Here is a 24,736-nt window from a genome sequence, read left to right on the forward strand (position 1 = left end):
ATTGATGACTGATTAGTATGAGTAAAGGTCCTTCATTTACGAAGGTGGTGCCCCTACGAGTGTAATTTGATCTCTTGATCAAAATATTAATATTTATATGCCTTTACCAAATTATAAGTTCGATATTTTCGACTCTACACGCTACACTGTTTAACTAGCAAAAGTGGATTTGGACACGCCCTAAATACACTTGCGCCATGCGCTTTAGACCATGCGCTATGGATCGTTTAAATAGGGCCCAAAGAGTCAGTTGTCACCTTGTGGACTGTAGAGGGAATAAGAGTCAGAATGAACTGAACAGTTTATCACTGATTCATCTGTGGATACAAAGTCCTGATTGGCTGTTTAATACACACGGTTTTAATTTGACATATTTAAAGAAAACAAGGCCATACTAACTGGATCTCTCTCTCTCTCTCTCTCTCTCTCTCTCTCTCTCTCTCTCTCTCTGTGTGTGTGTGTGTGTGTCTCCAGTGTTACTGGTTCACCTCTCAGACTGAAGTCCAGAAGATGAGTGTTTGTGTGGAGGAAGAGGAGGGCAGAGCAGAGTCTCCAGTACCCAGCTGTCTGTCTATGAAGAGTGACCGGTCTAAAGATCTAAACCCTCCAGAGTTCAGTAATGAACCTGGACCCTCAGACACAAAGTAAGAGGACTGGTTATACTGTAATGAGGAAATGTTATTTGATAACCTACACTATTGTACTGAAAACAAAAATTGTACTGAGCCCAGGAGCGGCCATAAGGAGAGAAAAAAAGTTTTATGGAGGCCAAGATATAGAACAACGTGCGCATGAGATACATTTTTTTAATTCCTACTAATTCATAATTCGTGCGCACAAAATAATTATGTTCCCACAGTTAAAACGCCACATCAATTATCCCAACAAGTCGAGCCGTTGAGTTCAACCACCTCTGAAAACATGTTGCCTTTTCTTTTGATTCACTGTCAACACAGCCAGGGCAACACCACATTTCAGATGAAATGATGTGCTCTGACTCTTTAGAAGCTTGTGACTTGCACACCTTTTATATATCCAGAGCACCATTTCACTATTTCAACGGCACGTTTTGGCAACTTGTGCGCACGTTTTACATGTGGAGCGCACGTCAAGAGCACAAATCGAGGGAACGAATTGTATCTGGTGCTCAGGAATAAACCAAAACGAGGCTCATATTAACCAAATGGAGAGAATGAAATGTATCTTGTGCGCATGAATACAACAAAACAAGGGTTCAAATTGCATATTGTGCTCATGTTACAGTAAATCGTGACCACAACATTATTTATTATTATTTTTATTTTACTCCCAATGGCCACTGCCGGGCTCCATGGAAAACCCATCTGCCGTTAAAGCCATTTAATCAAATAAAACTCACTTGTTTAGTTCAACTTAATTTTAACTGTAATTCTACTTCATTTCTTCATGTGGTCCCTCCTTGAAACCTTCTCACTACTGGAATCACTGATTAACCCACTGAACTGCTCCTACATAGAGTACGTTTACATGTGCACTAATAATTGGATCTTAGCCCAATTAAGGCAATACTAAGACTGAAAGTGTCATGTTAAGGCCTTCATCTGATTCTCTTAATCAGACTCAGTTCATCATCAGAGTAAGCAGAACCTGGTTAACAGCTAGATTTCTGCTCAGTCTTTCCATCTATTGAGGCATGTAAACACCTTAGATTTCTTTTGGCTTTTTCAAACTGAACAGGTCAAAGGTCACCAGACGCAGTAACCTGGATGTTGTATTTACAAAGCAAACAACATGGAGCAGTGCAGTGGAGTGAAGAGCGATAGGCAGATTATTCACTGAATCCATGTAAACCGAGTCATTAGAGGAATTACGTTACTTATATTATCAGCTGATTACTCCCAGTAATGGAAGTATTGGTGTGCATGTAAACATACTCACTGATACAATGGAACAGTGGTACATTTTATTAGGCTGCCACATATACTGTATACCCATCAGAACCTGCTGCAGCTGAAGACATCCTTAAGGACCAAGATGTCCAAACCTACTGAGAGTTCAAACCTGTCTTTTTCTTTTGAGTGGCTTGAGTCACTGTTAGCGGTCTTGATGAAAGACTGACTGACTCTGCAGAGTCCGTACAGAGTGCTGGACCCGACACCATCAGCCAGAACCTTGGGGACAGAGGTGATCAGTACAAACTAAAGTCTGGCACAGAGCAGATTGTGAAAGTGCAGATTAGGATATGAAGATAACCAGCTGTTCACTTTAGCAAAAACTCCAGATGGAGGAACCAGATGGACAGAAAAAGTGACAATGTGCAACGTCACATGCATTGTTGTCTGTCTTTACTAGAACTAATGATATGTATAAAACATTTCTGTTTCCAGAGGTCAGTACCACAGGCAGAGAGCAGAGTCTCCAGTACCCAGCTGTCTGTCTATGAAGAGTGACCGGTCTAAACACAATCCTCCAACCTTCAGTAATGAACCTGGACCCTCAGACACAAAGTAAGAGGACTGGTTATACTGTAAGCCTACCTGATAAAACTTGATTCATAATGATGAAGGAAAAATGTTCTGTTCTGTCATTTAGAATTGTTTCCCTTCACTGTTGCATTACACACTATGAGAGGATTGTATTCATGAAGCAAAGCTTGTAGTGAGGATATGAAGGAAAGACACTGGAAAGAGAAAAATAACTGCTCACTGCTCTGCAATACAGCTGTTCAACCAAAATGGATCTTCATCTGGATTATGTTAGCCAGAAACTATAAATATGTTTTTTCAGCTAAATACTTTACAACTTGCATGTTGGAATTTATACTCAAAGAAAATATTCACACACCTGTGATCTAAATTAAAATTCACAATAAAGATTTGTAATAAATATAATAGAAGCTGTAAACTTTATTAACAATATTTTCTCACATTTTTGTCTTGGATGTATTTTTCTAGTGCAACTTTGGAGAATAAATGATTTGTAGATACTAAAATCCAACAAAGTAAACTTCCACTATGGTTCGGAGCACAGAAAACCAGGTATAGTTGTGACTGCACCCTTAGTCCCGCCCTCCTCCCCCACAGTTGGTCAAGTTCCCTCATCCTGCTAGCCTCACCTTGATAGCCACAACCAGCTCACTGCTGGCCACATGCATAAGACACGCCCACAGGAAATGGTTTACACACCAAAACGTCCCAGCATAGTTGAAAAGCCAATTTCAGGCAAACAGGAGATTTAGACATGTAAATATAGACAGTGATTGATCATGTAGATGTAATGTAGTGGTGTAGTGGTGGTAGGTATTCATGGTGTCTGATATCAATATCATTTAGAGTTAGCTTCAATGAGAATTAAGAACGGGGGACCAGATAACAGACAGCATCAACAGGTCTCATCTGAAGGAGTGAGTTCTCGGCATGTTTGAATTTAAACCCACACAATGAGCACAGGAGGTGACTTTATGTAAAATAATATATTTATTACTAAACTAAAGCACACTCAATAATCAGGTAAATACAAGTGAATATAGTACAGTATATACAAGAGGTATACCTATGAATTGTGATGAATCAGTGGCAATAGGAATAGATGATCATGTGAATATGCAATACTGATAATTAAACCAACATTTCAGCAGACACAATCATGGAAGATGAGCAGTGGAAGACATGAGTCAGCAACAACAGCAATAAAGGGGCGACAGTATAACGATCTAGAGAACTGACTCAGATGAATCTTTGAATAACTGAATGGTTACTATAACTATAGGGAGCCATAATAAAGTGTGTGATATGTGTGTGAAGTGTGAATGTAATGGAATAGCTATGTGTGATGTATGATATGATGCCCAGCAGACAATGATCAGTACATACGACACCAGCAGAGGTCCAGAGGGTTGAAGCACGCACATTAGAGTCCATCACAATGTGATACCCAAGGTTTCATGAGTCTGTATCAAAGATTTCTCCTGATTTTGGACACATTCCAATGTGTCTCATCTCAGACTCTCTGTCTCCTTGGGGATGAACAAAGACAGGGCTGAGTGTTGGAGTTTTATGGTTATTTACCAGGTCTGTTCCTTGATACCAGCTCTTAGGGGTGGAAATGAGGGCATTTACGTTGAGGTCAGTGCCCTTTCCTTTCGATCTCACAGTCTTCCCCCACCATACTGATCTGTTATCAGGGAGGAGGCTCACACAGAATGCACAGGGCCTTTCCAGATGTGAGATGACAATGATGGTGTGGGTGCAGTTACTACAATCAGGATCCAGCAGGACAGACCAGACTCTCCTGTACCCAGCTGTGTGTCCATGAAGAGTGACCGGTTGGTCTGGCCCTTCATACTGTTAGCCAGTAAACACTCCTGTGTGATGGATATACCCACAGCATCCCTGATGTATTGTATTGTATGTCAATATAACACACAGCAAGTTTGCTGGCACAGCTTCGCAGCAGCTCTCTCCAAAACAACTGGATGGAAACCATTTTGTTACAGTTCCAAAAAGGTAAAAAATTACCATAAAGTGTTCTGAAGTGAAACGATTGCACTGTGGGTCCAAAAGTCCAATACTTACCTCATTATCTCTTATATTATCACTTGTTCACTGCAACAACTGTCACAACAGTAGCAAGCAGATGCTGCTGGAAATATTGCAATTATGGAATTTGAGTGACCCAATAAAGTCATACAAATGGAACAAAGTAGAATTTTACATGATACCCAAGATGCCAAGATGTGACATTTTCACTCTGTTTAACTTTTAGCCGATAAACTTTGCAGCACAAAGTAGCTCTGTATCACTCGGTTTCTAAAATAGTCACCAAAAATCAACTTTTGTTTCAGAGACATTTTGTTATTTCTGTCTAAAAAGTACTTGAATACATGACGAGTTGTATTTATGACTGTAAAACTCCAGAGCTCTGAGAGAGGGAAAAATCTAGGAGATAATGAGGTAAATATTGGACTTTTGCAGTAATTTGATGTCATTTTTTAGCTTTCTGGAACTCTAAAGAAACAGTTGTTTTGGAGAAGGCTGATATGAAGCTGTGCCAGCTAGCTCACTGTGTGTTATACTGACATACAAACTTCACCAGTGTTTCAACTGACATGAGGGGGAGAAGATATTGACAACATTTTTATTTGTGGGTGAACTATTCCTTTAACTGTCAATCAATGTAGAACCTTGAAACATGAGGTTAAACTTCACCATTTGATTGATGCATCATAAAACTACTTCCTGTTTCTCTGCCACAGACGTTGATCCTGATGTTATTTTATATCGGCTGTTTATTCATGATTATTCAGGTCAAGAGGTCAGGTTCAATAAAAGCTGGAGTGATGAAATACATGCTGCTTAATGCACTTCATAGACTTTCCCTGTATCAACACTGTTTCTATTACAACACATACTCTTAAAGGTTTATTCCACTAAAACACTGCTGCCCCTACTACTGCTCTGTAACATTTAAAGGCACATTCCACTTAAACACTACTTCTACTACTACTTCTACCATTAAAGGCATATTCTGCTGAAACACTACTTCAGCATACTTCGACATATTTTTAATTTTAATGGTATACTCCACTAAAATGCTATGACTAGTTCTACCACTACTCATATTTTTAAAGGTGTACTGCACTGAAACACTATTTCAACTGCAAGTCATACTTTTAATGTATATTCTGCTAGAACTCTGTTCCTGCTACTACACTGTTTTTAAGATACTTTTATTGCTACATATTGATCTATGGAGTTGAATGTAGCAGAGCCAAAAGTGAAATCTGGTGGTCAAATTGTAAAGAACTTTAAAAATTAACTCAGTTAATAAATTCAGCTGTTCAACTGTCATACTGAAGCAAGCACACTTAAAAAAAATCTTCCAAAACATTGAACTCTTCTAGTTATTCTTCTTAATTTTTAGGAAATAAATGCAGCTTGTATCGGTGAAGCTAGCAAAGGTCAAGGCTGCAGTGACCTTATAATATTCCTGTTAACCTGGAACAATCATGTAAGAGAGAGTAGGATAAGAGTTAAGGAGAGAGAGAGGAGGATTTTATTAAGAGAGCCAATAGCATGAGGAGAGAGGAGAAATAATTCAGTGGGAAGAGGGAAACTTTATTCTTTTTCTTCTTATTATTATTATTATTATTTTGGTGTGCTGATACTTTTTGTGTTTAGACCTAGCTGGTAGTTCTTGGGTATCCACCTGCTGCTGTGGCTGCTTCATTAAAAAGTGAATGTCCTGCCTTAGTGTTCTTCTTCTCTGTCTACCAGGATCCAGCAGGAGAGACCAGACTCTCCTCAACCCAGCTGTGTGTCCATGAGGAGCGACCGGTCAAAGAGGGGCCTTATTGATTTTAAAGATGAACACCATTCTTCTGAAAAGATGTAAGTTGTTACTAGCATTAAAATGTTTGTGTATTCATGCTTTAACTATTACTAATGCAGAGAACATTTGCTGAGCATGCATGCTCTTTTTCAGCATCACTCTTCTTCACATACATACAGTAATATATTCACACCTGGGAGCTGACCAGTATAACCAGTCTGTTACTGTTAGACACTGGAAGCTGCCCAGTATAACCAGTCTGTTACTGTTAGACACTGGAAGCTGCCCAGTATCTCCACAGTCTTCTACTGTTGGCCCTATTCTGCTCAAACATGGACACCACTCTATTGATAAAAGTTAAAAATTAGTCTGGCCCTTCATACTGTTAGCCAGTAAACACTCCTGTGTGATGGCGATCCTCTGTGTCTTCCAGCAACCCAGTTGCCAGAATAAAATGTTGGCATTGTACGTTTCTCTAAACCACGGATACGTTGAATCTCAACGTTTCTGAACTAAAAAATATGTTTCATATCAACATTTCTAGATACGTGTATATCAGCGTTATAGTGTTTTAACCACTTGTGGTGCTTTTGAGGCACTTTTGGCGTTTTGAGGGAATAGAATGAGGGCCTGTAGTACAAGCCTGTAGTAATGCCCTAGATCAGGGGTACTCAAATACAAATCTTAAAGGTCCACAAAGAAAATTTTTAATTAGACAAAGGTCTGTTTATTAAGGTCAGTCAAGCTTTTAACCAATTATAATAAAATTATTAAATTAGTAATATAAAATTAAATATAAAATATATATAATATAATATAAAATTAAATTATATAAAATATATAAAATAAAATAAAATAAAACATAAAATTACATATAAAATTAAATTAAATAGAATCTACAAATCACCATTTCCCCATTATCCCCATCCCCCAAAACCGGTTCACACACCCATCCACCAGAGGTGAATCAAACCATCCCAAGAATCAAGTCCAAATAAGTCCAGAACTATTGTACATTGTGTCAAACACTGTTGCTTAATGAGAGAAGTGGCACCTTTGGTCTGTTGCCAAGACTTTGAACTTTGGCACAAAAGGTGTGATGACCAGGCGGAGACACTGATGCAAGTGTTCATTGGTGAGTCGGCTGCAGTACTTGTTCTTCACCGTGTTCACTGTTGAGAATGCAGACTCACTGCTGTAGGCTGGCCACCTTTGAACACGCCATTTTAGATTGATTCACGTTCGAAAACTAGGCTAGTAGCTAACTGCTGATGAAACTAGCTGCGCTGTCAACTTGATTCTACCGGTCTCTTGTAAAAATAAAGTTTGAAAAAAAAAAGTGCGGCTCTACAGTATGACGTCGCGTCCGCGACCCACCGCTGTCATGGAGATGACGGGACGCTGAATGTGATTGGACCAAACCAAAGCAGAGTAGACGTCCTCACACAGACAGTGGAGCAGTCGGACATTCAGAGCGCTGCTTGCAGTGGAGAAAGCGGAGAATTTTGACTCGTTGCGTTGCGGCTATGTCATGCAGATAATACAAATAATACATATGAAAAGTGTAATTTGCTCAAAGTCCGGAGACGGTTGTGGTTTGGTCCGGATCCGGACCGGATTCCGGACTTTGAGGATGACGGCCCTAGATTGTCAGCAGTATTGTAATCTCTGAAGGTGACTCATTTTGGTCACTATTTCCCCTAAAAAAGAAAAAAAAAATCTAACAAACAAACAAAAAGCTTCATTTTATATAGTGGGCCTTCAAAGTGCTCCCTGAAACTACGCCTGATATGGCTTGTGTCCCTGAAATGAGAAAATTAAAACATAGAGCTAAACCAAATACGTTGTTGGAAAGGTCTCAACCTGGAGAGTAACATATGTCAGTATGAAGATTCTTCATGGCTCCTGCTTTGAAATACTGTCCTTTGAACCTTTGAAGGCTTATAATTCAGCAACAAAAGGGGTTACAGACATGGAGCTCTTGACCTCAGCTCTCATGTGAGTATAGTCAACAGCTGGGGCCGCTGTCAAATATGGTAAAATATGGTTAAAATTAATTTTCATCCATTTAACAATTAGATATTTAAAATCTGAATACACAAATGTGTTTATCATCCCCTTAAACTCCTCAGTGTACTCTCACTTCAGTATTTACAACTTACAGTTCTAGGAAAAACACAAATAGAGCAAATAGCCACCACAGTTGTAGTTCTTCCGGTTTGCAAAGTAGGGTTGTAAGGTTCGTAAAAAGATGTATCTACTGAATATATCAAATATCTAGTACAGCCGAACTAGTAATCACACTGCATCTAGATGATCTATGTTAAGAAAAAGTAAAGATGTTGGTTTATTTCACATATTTTAGCCAAAACAGGAGTCAAACGCACCAAGTGCACCCACAACAGCCGTTCCGTGAGCCACGTCATCCAACGGTGTGTGTATATGTGTGTGTTTCACTTCCTTTACAGCTGAATGAGATCCGAATTCAAGAGACAGCCAAGACATGAGCTGAATAGCACTCAAATAAAAATTTTTGAAAATGCACATTTAATTGTCACATAAAAAGCTAGACTGTAGTCCTCTCACGGCACTCGGGGAGGCGCTGTTCTGTCTGGCGCTGGGGTATGACCATTGAAGAAGAAGAAGAAGAAGTACACTTTATTATTGACTTTATATAAATGGGTTATGACGAATAAGTGAATGATTGGAACTTGAGACAGGCTACAGGTTAGACTGCATTTCCTTTGGATGAGCAATATGAATAATAATAAATGAATGAATCGTGTCAAATAAAGGTGCCTCGTTGAAATCAACGAGCTTTGCTACGCGCTGTGTCACTGCCAAATCTGTCCGGGCTACCATCGTTATGGCAACGAGTGCGCTGGGCTTTGGAGTGAAAGCCGGCTAAAATGATTTATCTTTAAATTAGTAAATTACTGAAGTGCACTATTAAGGTGGCAAATCTTCATCTGGGTTTGTGTAAATGACACTTTACATAGAACTCATAAACTCGTAAACAACGTAAACTGTGCAACATTATGCAGAGAATGTACAACATTCTAAACATTAATTTACCTCATCACAGCGTCCCGTTCCTATCACAGGAACCAAGAACCAATCATATCGGGGGTTGTTAAGAATATTGTGTTCATATTTCGTAAAAGAAATATGCGTGCATGTCACAGAAAATTAAATTATGGCCATAGGCCGTAAACAAGCGCATATATGAGAACTGGGGGGCTGGGGGATTCCGACCAAAAATGTATCTCATTGTTCCACATGCTCGAAATACGTGGTGTGTAATAAAATATATAATTTATGTTATTTCATAACCAGAAAATGGTTATTATAGCCTACCCTCATTCTATTCCCTCAAAAGCGCCCCAAAAGCACCACGAGCGGTTAAAACACTATAACGTTGATATACATGTATCTAAAAATGTTGATATGAAACGTATTTATTGTTCAGAAACGTTGAGATTCACCGTATTCGTGGTTTGCAGAAACGTACAATGCCAACATTTTATTCTGGCGACTGGGTTGCTTCCAGCATACCCACAGCATCCCTGATGTATTGTATTGTATGTCAATATAACACACAGTGAGTTTGCTGGCACAGCTTCGCAGCAGCCCTCTCCAAAACCACTGGATAGAAACAATTTTGTTACAGTTCCAAAAAGGTAAAAAAATGACCATAAAATGACTCCAAACAGCTGAATCCAAGTGTTCTGAAGCAAAAGATTGCACTGTGGGTCCAAAAGTCCAATTTACTTCATTATCACTTGTTCTGCACTGCAACAACTGTCACAACAGTAGCAAGCAGATGCTGCCTTCATATGCTGCTGGGAATATTGTAATTATGGGCAGAGCACGTTTGAGCAACCTAATACAGTGATGAATACAAATGGAACAAAGTTTAAATTTACATGATACCCAAGATGCCAAGATGGGACTCTGTTTAACTTTTAGCCAATAAACTTTGCAAGTCAAGTCAAGTCAAGTCAAATTTATTTATACAGCACATTTCATACACAGGGCAACACAATGTGCTTTACATAAAAAGACAATACAGTATGCATATGCAATATGCATCAACAAGTGTTAGTGCAGTTACACAAGAATCAGTGCAGAATATGCCAATGTCAAAATATACAAAACACAGACTCACACACACACACACACATACACATTAAGAACTTAGCCATAGATTGTTGTGAAAAGTAAGGTTTTTAACCTGGTTTTAAAGGTGTTCAGTGTGGGGGCCTCTCTCAGGTCCTCAGGCAGGGCGTTCCATCTACTTGGGGCATAAATACAAAAGGCAGCATCCCCTGCTCTGGAGTTAGTACGAGGGACGGTTAAAAGACCGCTGCCTGTGGACCTGAGAGTTCTTGCTGGTTTGTATCTAATTAGCATGTCTGTTATATACTGAGGTGCAAGGCCATTTAGAGCTTTGTAAACAAGTAGTAGAATTTTAAAATCGATTCTAGTTTTGACAGGGAGCCAATGCAGGGATCTAAGAACCGGTGTAATGTGTTCAGACTATATAGTTCCGGTGCGAACGCGTGCAGCTGCATTTTGAATTAACTGTAGTCGGCGCACAGCTGATTTTGGGAGGCCGGTGAAAAGACCATTACAGTAGTCTAGTCTACTTGTTATAAATGCATGAATTAATTTCTCAGAGTCTGATTTTGATAGAAAGCCCCTCAGTTTTGAAATGTTTTTTAGATGGTAGAAGGCTGATCTTGTGAGTTGATTGATATGGCTCTTAAAATTTAGATCGCCGTCTATGATTACACCCAGATTTATAGCTTCACTTTTGCTCTCCAGAGACAGAGAACTGAGATGAGCTGCAATTTTCTGTCTCTGAGCCTTTGCACCAAAGATGAGTATTTCTGTTTTGTCTTTGTTCAGTTGTAAAAAGTTCTGTGACATCCATAGATTAATATCATCAATACACTGAGTTAGGGAATGTATGGGATCTAGGTCATCGTGGGATAGGGATATGTACAGTTGTGAATCATCTGCATAATTATGGTAGTTTATTTTGTGTTTCTGTATGACATGTGCGAGTGGGAGCATATACAGATTAAACAGTAGTGGTCCAAGAATCGAACCTTGGGGTACTCCACACATAATACTCACTCTTTCCGAGGCAAAGTCACCAATGGACACAAAGAACTGTCTGTCCTGTAGGTAGGATCTGAACCAGTTTAGAACCGGGCCGGATAGGCCGACCCATTTTTCTAACCTCTGTAGTAAAATGTCATGGTCAACAGTGTCGAAAGCGGCACTGAGATCCAGAAGCACAAGAACAGATGGTTTATTGGAGTCTGTGTTTATATGCAGATCATTCACAACTTTGATAAGTGCTGTTTCTGTGCTATGGTGGGATCGAAAACCAGATTGATAAGTGTCTAGAAGGCTGTTTGATGTTAGATAGTTATTAAGCTGAGCATAAACTGTTTTTTCAAGTATTTTGCTGAGGAAAGGTAAGTTGGAGATGGGCCTATAGTTAGCAATAACTGTTGCATCAAGGTTACTCTTCTTCAGAAGTGGTTTAATGACAGCTGTTTTAAGCGCTGCGGGAAATATACCTGACTGAAGAGAGCAGTTAATCATTTCCAATACCTCAGGTGCTAAGCAGTCAAAAACAGTTTTAAAAAATGTGGTAGGGAGAGGATCCAAGCAGCAGGTGGAGGACCTGAGCTGCCCAACAAAATTGTCTAGTTGTTGTAGGTCTAGAGGGTCAAAATGAGACATGGCACAAGTAATATTCCTGGAGAACTGGAGGGTAGGTTCATTTATAGAACTTGAGGCACTAATGTTCTGTCTGATGGCAATAATTTTGTTATTGAAGAATATGGAGAATTGCTCACATTTTTTAGTGGACAGCATCTCTGATGGGGTTGGACATGGTGGATTAATAAGTCGATCAACAGTAGAGAAGAGCACTTTACTATTGTTGATATTTTCATTAATGATTTTAGAGAAGAAGGATTCTCTGGCCTGTTTAATTTCTTTGTTGTAGTAACTCAGTCTATCAGTGTAGATTTCATAGTGAACCTGAAGTTTTGTCTTTCTCCACTGTCGTTCTGCCTGGCGACACTTTCTCTTAAACTGCCTAACAACCACTCCATTTCTCCAGGGGGCTTTTTGTTTTTTTATGTTTTTAGTGTTAACAGGTGCAATGCTGTCAATGATATTTCGTACTTTTGAGTTGAAGTTGTTCACAGGATCCTCAGTTGGTGATGCCATGAACAATGGTAACTCATTTACAGTTTTCTTAAAGGTTTCAATTGTGTTATTATCAATGGTACGTTTTTTGATTGTTCGAGTACTCTTCTGTTGTACAGGAAAAGCAGACACATCAAAAAATATACAACAGTGATCTGAGATAGCAACATCCATGACACAGGGTACGGAAATATTAAGTCCTTTTGATATGACCAAGTCCAGAGTATGCCCCTTATTGTGGGTGGGGCCAGAAACATGCTGAGTGAGGTCAAATGCCTCCAATAGGCTAATCAAGTTTCTGGCATCAGGGTCTGTTTGATTGTCAACGTGAATATTAAAATCACCTGAGATAATTAAACAATCGTAGTCAGTGGAGACCTTGGACAGTAGCTCAGAGAGTTCATCAAGAAAGCCACATTTAGATTTTGGTGGCCGATAGACAGTAATTATTAAAATCGCAGCACGACAATGTATAGATACAGCAAGGTATTCAAAAGACGTGAATTCCCTGAGGGAGATTTCCTTGCAGCTATATATATCAGAGAAGACAGCAGCTATTCCACCGCCTCTCTTATCAGATCTAGTGGTATGGACGAACTTGAAGTTAGGAGGTGCAGTCTCAATGAGCACGACTGCGCCATTTCTATCCAGCCAGGTCTCGGTCAGTAGGGTGAAGTCTAGGTTATGTGTACTTATAAGATCATTAACTAAAAATGACTTATTCGTTAGCGACCTGACTTTTAATAAAGCCATTTTTATTGTTCGAGGTGCATGGCTTTGTGGGGGACTGATAATTGGAGTCCGAACCAGTAATAAATTGTTTTGATTCCTGTATGTTACAGAGAGATTATGGGGTCTGTGTCTATGACTTATAATTACAGGAATTTGTGTAGCAGAGTGACAGTCATTAGTATAATGAATCGGACTCACCGCAGGACAAAGTAACTTTGTACCACTTGGTTTCTAAAATAGTCACCAAAAAGCAACTTTTGTTTCAGAGACATTTTGTTATTTCTGTCTAAAAAGTACTTGAATACATGACAAGTTGTATTTATGACTGTAAAACTCAGAAGTACAAGCTGACGAGCAGCACCTGAAGGCAGCAGGAATCTCTGTAGAGCGACCAGAGCTCTGAGAGAGAGACACTCTCAATTCTCCCCAGTTGTTTTGGAGAAGGCTGATATGAAGCTGTGCCAGCTAGCTCACTGTGTGTTATACTGACATACAAACTTCACCAGTGTTTCAACTGACATGAGGGCGAGGAAACATTGACAACATTTATATTTGTGGGTGAACTATTCCTTTAAGTGTCCATCACTGTAGAACCTAGAAACATTAGAATCTGTGTGTGTGTGTGTGTGTGTGTCCCAGACTCCACCAGAAGAGGTCAGAGGTTCCCAGTGGTCAGTCTGCCCAGGAGCATCAAACAGACCTGGACTCCATATTTATGGTGTGTAAATGCACAACAACACCTTTTACTTCAACAAGTGAAATGCAAAACAAACATTCAGTCTCCATGCAGCACTCTTTAGACCAGTGGACTTTCAGTCTATGCAAGATGGATCTGATGTTGTGTTCCATGATTTTAATAAGACAGTTTAATTCATATATTATTCTGTTCCAGCTGCTTGAGGAGAACATTGTGACCTTTGTGAAGAACGAGCTGAAAAGGTTCCAGGGGGTTCTGAGTCCATATTACCCAGAATGCTTAGAGAGGCAGAGGGTGGATGAGGAGGTGGTGGACGGTGAGGAGGAAGAGCAGAGGAGGAGCAGCAGAAAGGCTTTTCTGAAGATCACACTGCAGTTCCTGAGGAGAATGAAGCAGGAGGATCTGGCTGACTCTCTGCAGAGCAGTAAGAGGCTTTTAACAGGTTTAACATGATGGAAAAACATTTGCCAAACCTATTGTCACAGCATGAAACTTGGCCAGCACGCTCCTTCACTCTCGGAATCCGGTTCACCTCGGCGCTCTGTTGACAGTTCATTTAGTTAACACATAAGACACCAAACTAACCTTAAAACATTTGGGAGAGGCCAAACACTTCTTGTCCGTGACCTTTTCTCGTCACTCGCAAAACACAGGAGAATTCCCTTGCAATCACCACACCAGTTGCCTTTCACATTGAGCAGCACACATAGTCAGGACCTGTTTGTCTCACCAGTGATGAGCTGAATAGATGCCATGGAGTGGAGATATATATACATTTACCGGGAAATGTTCACATTTGTCATGTTTATTGAAACATCCACTCATTAACGTCATTTGTTCTTTGTTCATTCAGAAACTCTTGCTGCCATCTGCCAGCGTGAACACAAATCCAATCTGAAGGAGAAGTCTCAGTGTGTGTTTGAGGGGATTGCTAAAGCAGGAAACCCAACACTTCTGAATCAGATCTACACAGGGCTTTACATCACAGAGGGAGGGAGTGGAGAGGTCAATGATGAACATGAGGTCAGACAGATTGAAACAGCATCCAGGAAATCAGCAAGACCAGAAACACCAATCAAATGTGAAGACATCTTTAAACCCTTACCTGGAAGAGATCAGCCAACCAGAACATTGATGACAAAGGGAGTGGCTGGCATTGGGAAAACAGTCTTAACACAGAAGTTCACTCTGGACTGGGCTGAAGACAAAGCCAACCAGGATATATGGTTCACATTTCCATTCACTTTCCGAGAGCTGAATCTGCTGAAAGGGAAAAAGTACAGCTTGGTGAAACTTCTTCATCACTTCTTTATTGAGACCAAAGAAGCAGGAATCTGCAGGTTTGACAAGTTCCAGGTTGTGTTCATCTTTGACGGTCTGGATGAGTGTCGACTTCCTCTAGACTTCAAGAACAACGAGATCCTGACTGATGTTACAGAGTCAACCTCAGTGGATGTGCTGCTGACAAATCTCATCAAGGGGAAACTGCTTCCCTCTGCTCGCCTCTGGATAACCACACGACCTGCAGCAGCCAATCAGATCCCTCCTGAGTGCGTTGATGTGGTGACAGAGGTGAGAGGCTTCACTGACCCACAGAAGGAGGAGTACTTCAGGAAGAGATTCAGAGATGAGGAGCAAGCCAGCAGAATCATCTCCCACATCAAGACTTCACGAAGCCTCCACATCATGTGCCACATCCCAGTCTTCTGCTGGATCACTGCTACAGTTCTAGAGCATGTGTTGAAAACCAGTGAGAGAGGAGAGATGCCCAAGACCCTGACTGAGATGTACATCCACTTCCTGGTGGTTCAGTCCAAACAGGGGCATGTCAAGTATCATGGGAGAGCTGAGACAGATCCACTCTGGACTACAGAGAGCAGGAAGATGATTCAATCTCTGGGAAAACTGGCATTTGACCAGCTGGAGAAAGGCAACCTGATCTTCTATGAAGCAGACCTGAAAGAGTGTGGCATTGATATCAGAGCAGCCTCAGTGTACTCAGGAGTGTTCACACAGATCTTTAAAGAGGAGAGTGGGCTGTACCAGGACAAGGTGTTCTGCTTTGTCCATCTGAGCATTCAGGAGTTTCTGGCTGCTGTTTATGTCATCGTCTCATTCATCGACTCTGGGGTCAATGTACTGTCAGAAGCTCAGTCAACATCCAGAGACAAATCTCAGGTAAATCACCTCTACCAGGGTGCTGTGGACAAGGCCTTACAGAGTCCAAATGGACACCTGGACTTGTTCCTCCGCTTCCTCCTGGGCCTTTCACTGGAGACCAATCAGACTCTCCTACGAGGCCTGCTGACACAGACAGGAAGTAACTCAATGACCAATCAGGAAACAGTCCAGTACGTCCAGAAGAAGATCAGGGAGAATCCCTCTCCAGAGAGGAACATCAATCTGTTCCACTGTCTGAATGAGCTGAATGACCGTTCTCTAGTGGAGGAGATCCAACAGTACCTGAGATCAGGAAGTCTCTCCACAGAGAGACTCTCCCCTGCTCAGTGGTCGGCTCTGGTCTTCATCTTACTGTCATCAGAAGAAGAGCTGGATGTGTTTGATCTGAAGAAATACTCTGCTTCAGAGGAGGCTCTTTTGAGGCTGCTGCCAGTGGTCAAAGCCTCCAATACAGCTGTGTAAGTGCATAGATAACTGAATAGATTCAATATATGACTTTTATACAAGAGAGAAAAAATAAATACTTTTAAAGTTGTTGTTCATCACTAATTCTTCCTCAGGCTGAGTGGCTGTCAGCTGTCAGAGAGAAGCTGTGAAGCTCTGGCCTCAGTTCTCAGCTCCCAGTCCTCCAGTCTGAGAGAGCTGGACCTGAGTAACAACGACCTGCAGGATTCAGGAGTGAAGCTGCTCTCTGCTGGACTGGAGAGTCCACACTGTAGACTGGAAACTCTCAGGTCAGGATTACTGTTACTGTTTGCTTTCAGTCAGAGACACTTGCGTCAAAGGAGTTTAAACCATTTATTGCAAATGGTGATACAGTTGTTTGAGTTGAAAGAAAGCAGCACACTAATATAATAATAAAAAAGAATGTAATAAAAAAGACATCACTTAATTTTTACCAATTTATTTTTTGGCCATGACTGCTAACTTGTTTTGGTATTACACCTTCATCAGAGTCAGGTGATACTGAAACACACTAGCAGTTTTTTTCAACTCAAACTCTCATCATTGAAGTCCAGCACCCAGCTACAAAGCAGCCTTTTGGAAGAAGCACACCTGTTTCTATTTTGTATTTGGTTATACAATTGTATTTGGCAGAAAGGCTCTGCTCTTGAGGATGCTTCCCAATGAATCCAAGCAGCGTACATGAGATTACACAACATCATATGTACAGACAATAACAGGAGGAGGATGGGGAGGTGGAGGGAGCTTTGCAGCAACCAGGTCTCTAGCAGCAGTGGCATCAATGAACAGCAGAGTGAGAGTGTGAGCTGACAGATTCAACCTCCTCATTGACTTGTTTGAATGTGATTGGTGATTGAGAGTCAGCTGGTACTGATCAGCTGGAGTGTTGCTTGGATGAAACAGCTGATAGCTGATCAGCTGGGCACAGCACGACTACAGTGTTCTGCTTGAACTAACGATATTCCATCAAAGAAATAGTTCATCCAAAAATGAAAATTTAGTCATTATTACTACTCACCCCCCCATGCGAGCTGAAACTTGGGTGAAGTTTGTTAGTCCATACAGCGCCCTGAGCTCCACAGCAGAACGGTGTTGAAGCCTTTTCTGAAACAACTGAAGTTGCTGGGGACCTGACTTCAAAATAAAGGATAATAACCATAAAATGGCTCCATGCAGCTCGTCCAGCATAATGCAAGTCTTGTGAAGCCAAACGATCCCAAAGTGACTTGAAAAGACCGACATTTACACCATTATTTAGCTGAAATCGCCACTGTAGCTGTTATTTCAAAATGAGGTAGGTAAGACTAGCTCGAATTAGCAAAAACAAGACTTCCGGTTTGGCCGTTTAGCCTTCAAAATAAAAGTGTGAGATCTGAAAATAGGTAGAAATACTGTTTTAAACCAATTACTTTGTATTTATCCGTCAAATTCAGTAAATCAGCACCCATATTAATGTTTGATGTCCAATTTAGTCTCTATTCTGTATGTATTCTGCACAGTGTAATCGTTTATAGTTAAAATGGCATTTTTCATTATTATTATGACATCAAACATTAATATGGGTGCTCACTTATTGAATTTGACGATTAAATACAAAGTAATTGGTTTAAAACAGTAATACTACCAATTTAAAAATGTCACGCTTTTATTTTGGAGGCTAAACGGCTAAACCCGAAGTCTTGTTTCTGCTAATTCGAGCTAGTCTTACCTACCTCATTTTGAAATAACAGCTACAGTGGCGATTTCAGCTAAATAATGGTGTAAATGTCGGTATTTTCAAGTCACTGATCGTTTGACTTCAGGAGACTTGCATTATGCTGGACGAGCTGCATGGAGCCATTTTATGGTAATTTTCGGTTATTTTTTTAACTATGAAGTCAGGTCAAGTCAGGTCCCCAGCAACTTCAGTTGTTTTGGAGAAGGCTTCGATGCAGTTCCGCTGTGGAGCTCAGGTCGCTGTGTGGACTAGCAAACTTCACCTGAGTTTCTGAGTTTTAGTATTTTCTGCTCACTCATTTGCATCTGTTTACTGCAAACATGGAGAATGTGCAAAGTCCACATAGAAAAGACCAAGATGGAGATTTGAAGAAACATTGCTGCTGTGAGAGGATAGTGTTAACATGGGATTTGATCTTATCTTGTGCTTTGAAGACCTCTGCCTTAACCACTACCCACACACCTTTGCGTGGCACAGGGGGGAAACAAAACCGACACATGTCCACCAAATTTGCTTAAGATAGAATAAACCCTTCAGTTTTTGTAAAATAAGTCACACCCACAACATTGTTGTGAACTTTGGCAACCAACTGTGGCCGAATGGTATGGAATATAAAAAATCAATTTTCCATAACTTCCATCCATAACTTTTATTAGGGGCAGTCCAGACATGCTGTGTGTCAAATTTGGTGAAAGTCAAAACGGCGGAAAACAAATAGATTTGGCATGAAGACTTGTATTGGCAAAGTTGTTTGTCATGACCAGATGAATCTTTTGACATCCATTTCATATCTATAGGTAAATGAGAGCAAGAGATCTCTACATTTTAATTGTCAGATTTTTGAATTGTAACTATAGCACCCCCTAGTGTCTGATTGCTTCCAAAATGTACACAGTACTTCAATGTGGATAGTTGCACATTCCCATTAAATTATTTGCTGATTGACCAATGCTAACCGTGTCTTTAAAGACAATGAATTATGAATGAATTATGGCCATTTCAATTTATGATGTTGCTATAGCACCACTGAGGGAAGCAACTTAAATAGCAAACCACTACACAGGACAGAGGACAGGTGAACACAGTAAACTTGAAGGGGGGGGGGGGGGGTCCACTGAGCCTCAGTCACGGCGAGATGGAGTTTAATATTTGAGATATTTCGGACAGGAATTAATTTCCATGTTGTTTAATAGTAATAATTTCAGTCTGTAATAGTCTATCACTGGTTTCAAGTCTACTTCTCTGGTTTCTCTCTCTCTCTCTCTCAGGTTGCGATGCCTGATAATTACGTTTTGCGTGGAATAAACATCTTTGATCGGACAATAAAGTGAACGATGACACACCTGTTGCTATGCAGATGTTCATTCAGTATTTGAAGGGATGCTTGTAGTAGCGTGACTCGCCGCCTCTGGAAACTCCTGAAACTCATGTACAAACTTTTAAACTAAACGTTGTCGATGTCAAATGAAGACAGATTCAGCAGCTGCATGGCTGATTTCTCACCTCAAATGTTTTCAGAAACACATTTCGGTGAACTATTTTCATAATATAAGAGAAAGATTCCAAACGAGCCGCCATGTTTTTCCAGTTTGAAATCCGGGGGCAGAAACACACCATGACAGTGCAAACAACACAATATCATGTTTACCACCATGACTGTGTAGGTCTTGATGCCACTTCTCATGCGACTTTCAACAATGGGTAGTCAGTCAGTCAGTCAGTCAGTCAGTCAGTCAGTCAGTCAGTCAGTTAGCTACTTTCTCTTCTAGGCTGGTCCCAGAGGCCCAGCAAAAACAGAATCATGTTACTATGCCATTTCCCCAGAGTCACCAACTATAAAACACGTCCCCTTGTACAAGCCAATCAGATTTTGCTCCAGTTTCTATGTAGACACTGAACTGTCTGAAATCGACCAATCAGCGCTAAGAGGAGGGCGGGCCTTCCACAACGGCCAGCCAATCAGAGCAGTAGCTCATTAGCATAAGAAGCTGCTTATGTAAAACAACCTATTTTCTTGTAGGTGGGAAACAAACACTGGGAAGTGAATAGCTAAAGCTATAACTAAACGATTTTTACTGAAAAAAATTTATCAGATGTATTTTATAGACACCAGGTAATTATATAAAATTACTGAAACAGCAAAAGATACCCCTGTTAAAGGAGGGGTCACAACTATTTGAAGACAAGTTTAACGAGAGTGTGTTTGCTGTTTGTGTGAGAGAGAGTGTGAGCTGACAGGCCCAGGTTGAAAATAACCAGAATTATCCTTTAAGATAGGAACTCTGCTGTCGTCGTTACTGAAAGCTATAGAGATTATTTTATTTCGAAATCAAGGAAAATTTAACTGAGATGATTATCAATATTATTTTTTACTGGAACACACTATGCCACACTATGTCACTGTTTGCTGCTTGTGTGTGTGTGTGTGTGTGTGTGTGTGTGTGTGTGTGTGTGTGTGTGTGTGTGTGTGCAGGCTGTCAGGCTGTCAGCTCACAGAGGAAGGCTGTGCTTCTCTGGCCTCAGCTCTGAGCTCCAACCCCTCCCATCTGAGAGAGCTGGACCTGAGCTACAATCATCCAGGAGCCTCAGGAGTGAAGCTGCTCTCTGCTGGACTGGAGGATCCACACTGGAGACTGGACTCTCTCAGGTATGGAGAGGCAACGTCTGCTAGAAGGCTGAGAGTCACACACATTTTCTCTGTCACACTGACAAGCTGAGGAATACTGTTTCATGTTTAATGGTGGATATGAGTGGAAATCATTCATAGGGAAGGTTTTTAAATGTTTCCATCATCAAAGAGAATCTGCTGGTCTGACTTTGTTTATTCCTCCAGTGTGGACCATGGTGGAGTGCAGAGGTTGAAACCAGGTGTGAGAAAGTGTAAGTGTGTATTTAGTTTGATTCATGAAAACAAAGCAGCAAACACTCAACTATTGAGATGGAAAGCCCATCTACACCACAGTATGTGACATCCATTCATAACATCATGTGTTATAATAAGAAAGTAATTGCCATACTGTCAATAAATCAACAAATAACCAGAACAGGTGTATTAGATGAGAAACTGTTTATGTCAAACTCCCTGTATGTCTTGTATGTGGCTGATCTGAACAAAATTGCCCTTGTATGCGGACAATAAAGGCATTCTATTCTATTCTATTCTATTCTATTCTATTTTATTTTATTCTATTCTATTCTAACCTGCTGCTGTATTGTGTCTTGTTCTCCATCAGATGGCTGTGAACTCACACTGGACCCAAACACAGCACACAGAGAGCTCCTCCTGTCTGAAGACAACAGAAAGGTGACAGAGGTGACAGAGGAGCAGCCATATCCTGATCACCCAGAGAGATTTGACTGCTGTAAACAGCTGCTGTGTAGAAATGGTCTGACTGGTCGCTGTTACTGGGAGGTCGAGAGGAAAGGAAGGTTGATATAGGAGTGACTTACAGAGGAATCAGAAGGAGAGGAAAGGGTGCTGACTGCAGCCTTGGAGGGAATGAAAAGTCCTGGAGTCTGTTCTGCTCTGATAACAGTTACTCTGTCTGGCACAATAACAGATCAACAGACATACCTTCCCTCTCCTCCTCTGACTCTAACAGAGTAGCAGTGTATCTGGACTGGCCTGCTGGCTCTCTGTCCTTCTACACAGTTTCCTCTGACACACTGATGCACATCCACACCTTCCAGTCCACATTCACTGAACCACTCTACCCTGGGTTCTGGTTGTGGTCTGGGTCTGGTTCCACAGTGTCTCTGTGTCAGATAGAGGAGGGAGAGAGAAAAACTCACACTGCTGACCAAAGACAGCTGCTGAAATGATAGTTGACTCTGGACAGGATCACACACACACACACACACACACACACACACACACACACACGCACACACACCTACAGCTTAATGTGAGAGTAATGTTTGTATTTTCATTTAAATGTGATTAGAATTGCCCTAAAATAAACCAATATCTTGTTCTGTTGTTTTATAAGTTGTGAGTCATTTCATCTCAAAATCAAGGAAAATATCAAATTGTCTCAAGTGTGACATCATTTTTTTTGCCTAAATAAGGTATTCTGGCCCCGCCCCCTTTCAGTCTTAGGTGAGAATGAATAGAGCTGTAAAATGATTATGATGACTTTACATACAGGCATTAAAATTGATTTTTTTCTGTTTCCCATCCCATTGATTTTTTCTGTTTCCCTTCTTCTATTCTGCATTTCTTTTTTACTTGAGGTGAATCTGATGTTTTGAAACTGCAATGAAAAAAAAAAACCTGCAACCAGACTTCACTTAGCATTCAGCATTTCAAGGCTTTGTGAGGAGAACACAACATCCACACCATGGTTGTCAGCAAAATATTTTTTAAACTTCAGTAACGTGTTAAAATATGTAATAACTTCATCATATGTCATTTCTACTGACATTATTTCACCCATTTTAAGAACAGGACGATTTGTAAATGGGATCCAAAAATCCATTTCATTTTATTCTTCGGTGGGAAAAAAACGGATCTAGATAAGAAAGCAGCATCATGAGAAACATGAAAGTCACAGACAAACAACATACAAAAATATAAGAAAGCAAAATAGCCGACAATCAAAGTCACATTAAAGAAAGAGCAGAGTCAGATTTTATGTCAGAGTGCTCCAACAGCCAAGATCCAGCATTTCATATAGAACCACTTTTTAAATTTTACTCCAGGTTTTATAAATGTTTAACGATTTTCAAAAGAATTTACATGTTATTCTACTCAATTTGACCCATTTTGGAAGCTATACTCCCAAAACACAGGCCCATTTTACCTCAGAAAACAAAGCAGCAGAAACTGAGACAAAACATTTTAGACTGTAAAAAACTCTCTTTAGACCGGCGGAGCGATAACAGTGACAGTGTTGACATGCTCAGAGTTTCCAGCAACTCTTCTCTGTGTTCAGGTCATATTGTGTTCACGTCATATTGTGTTCAGGTCATATTGTGTTCAGGTGGTGGATCTGTTCAGGAGGTTTTAGTGGAGTGAGGTCTCCCTCTTGTGGACTGTACTGCTACAGCATGTGTGCAGGTCGGCTGCTTTACTGTAGTTTTATATTGTTGCTCTGCTCTCTGTCTCTGCTGGGAAAGTAAAGCAGCGACATATTGAACATTTTCTGTTTCTGTCTATACAGGAGTAGCATGATAAATACATGTGGTAGGTATATAGGTAGTGTGTGGTGAACATAGACTACACTAAGTGAGAATGAGATATATTATTTGGCATAAACACACAGTGGCGTGCAACAGGGGCTGCCCTTTTTGTTGTGAGTGCTGAACTGTCCTTTTTTCTTTATTTAACCAGGGAAGGTCCAGGCCCTAATGGCCACTTCCAATACTTCATTCGTTTTTTTGGCATTTTGGCCTTTATTGACAGGGCAGTAGAGATTGACAGGACAGACAGGGCAGAGAGAGGGGATGACATGCAGCAGAGGCACGGCCGGATTCAAATGATACGCGCTCCACCTGTTCCTCCGGCTCCTTCCGTGCTTCATTTTTGCCCTAATGTCACACCAGAGGGGCACTGGAGCTGCTCCAATACCCATCTGGTCTGACATTAGGGCAAAATGACTGAAAAATGAAAATGAATTCTGTTTTTTTCTACTGTGGGACGCCCTAGTAAAACATGAGACCATAACTTTTTTCATCCAAAGGGACATTTTAATGGGACGCTTCATTTTTGCCCTAAGGTCACAAGGAAAGGTGTTTTTTCTACCATAGCTTGAGTTGAAGCTAATGTTACTGTGGAAATAAGAGCCAGCTAGCAGCTATAGTGCTATTACAGCTGCTTCAGTGGAACGCTCTTTTTCAAAGCTGAAGCTGTAAAAGACAAGCTCCATAACAGCTGTGGTGAAGACAAACTCTCTCTGCTCCTACTGTCCACTGAGAGGGACATCAGCATCGACCACACAGAGTCATTCATATTTTCAAAAACACATTCAATAGGAGGATTTTGCTGTGAATCCAGTCTGATACAGGAAAGGGTTTTTTAGACAATTTTTATTTTTTTTCCCCCCAAATTCAAACCCATGGAATATTTTAAATAAATGGTCAACAGCATTGTCTCATTATCCCTGACAACAATTTATTTAAATGTGAGTTCAGAATCATAAATAAAACATTAATCGTAGTGTAAGAGTTGGTATCCAAGTTTTGATTTGATCATCCCTGTTATTTGAACCTATTCACTGGTGTTTATGTGATGTGTTAGGGTTAACCTGGAGAGGAGGGAGGGTTTGGTTTGTTTATCAAATGGAGCGCAGAGAAAGTCCAAAGAAATACATTTGTCTTTGTGTATTTATTAGACTATATAAAGTCATAAATGAGGCCGGACCTAACAACACTAAGAAAAATGAAAAAGTGCCTTCTCTGAC

At 40.5% G+C, this 24,736-nt stretch overlaps 1 protein-coding gene across 1 annotated transcript; it reads left to right on the forward strand.

The window, feature by feature from the left end:
- The first annotated feature begins 478 nt into the window (after positions 1-478).
- Positions 479-22,314, forward strand: LOC139667308 (protein NLRC3-like). The gene is given in 11 exon segments (XM_071546761.1): positions 479-644; positions 2,367-2,486; positions 6,255-6,368; positions 13,915-13,993; positions 14,168-14,396; positions 14,826-16,611; positions 16,714-16,887; positions 20,809-20,982; positions 21,169-21,215; positions 21,569-21,760; positions 21,763-22,314. Coding segments are annotated over 11 exon segments (3,444 nt in total). The 5' UTR covers positions 479-510; the 3' UTR covers positions 22,158-22,314.
- The last annotated feature ends 2,422 nt before the right edge of the window (positions 22,315-24,736 follow it).

This window comes from Centroberyx affinis, unplaced genomic scaffold, assembly GCF_046629955.1.
Source record: "Centroberyx affinis isolate AG114_WGS23_722 - 3 ecotype Tasmania unplaced genomic scaffold, CSIRO-AGI_Caff_v1 ptg005443l_1, whole genome shotgun sequence".
In the NCBI taxonomy this organism is placed as follows: domain Eukaryota; kingdom Metazoa; phylum Chordata; class Actinopteri; order Beryciformes; family Berycidae; genus Centroberyx; species Centroberyx affinis.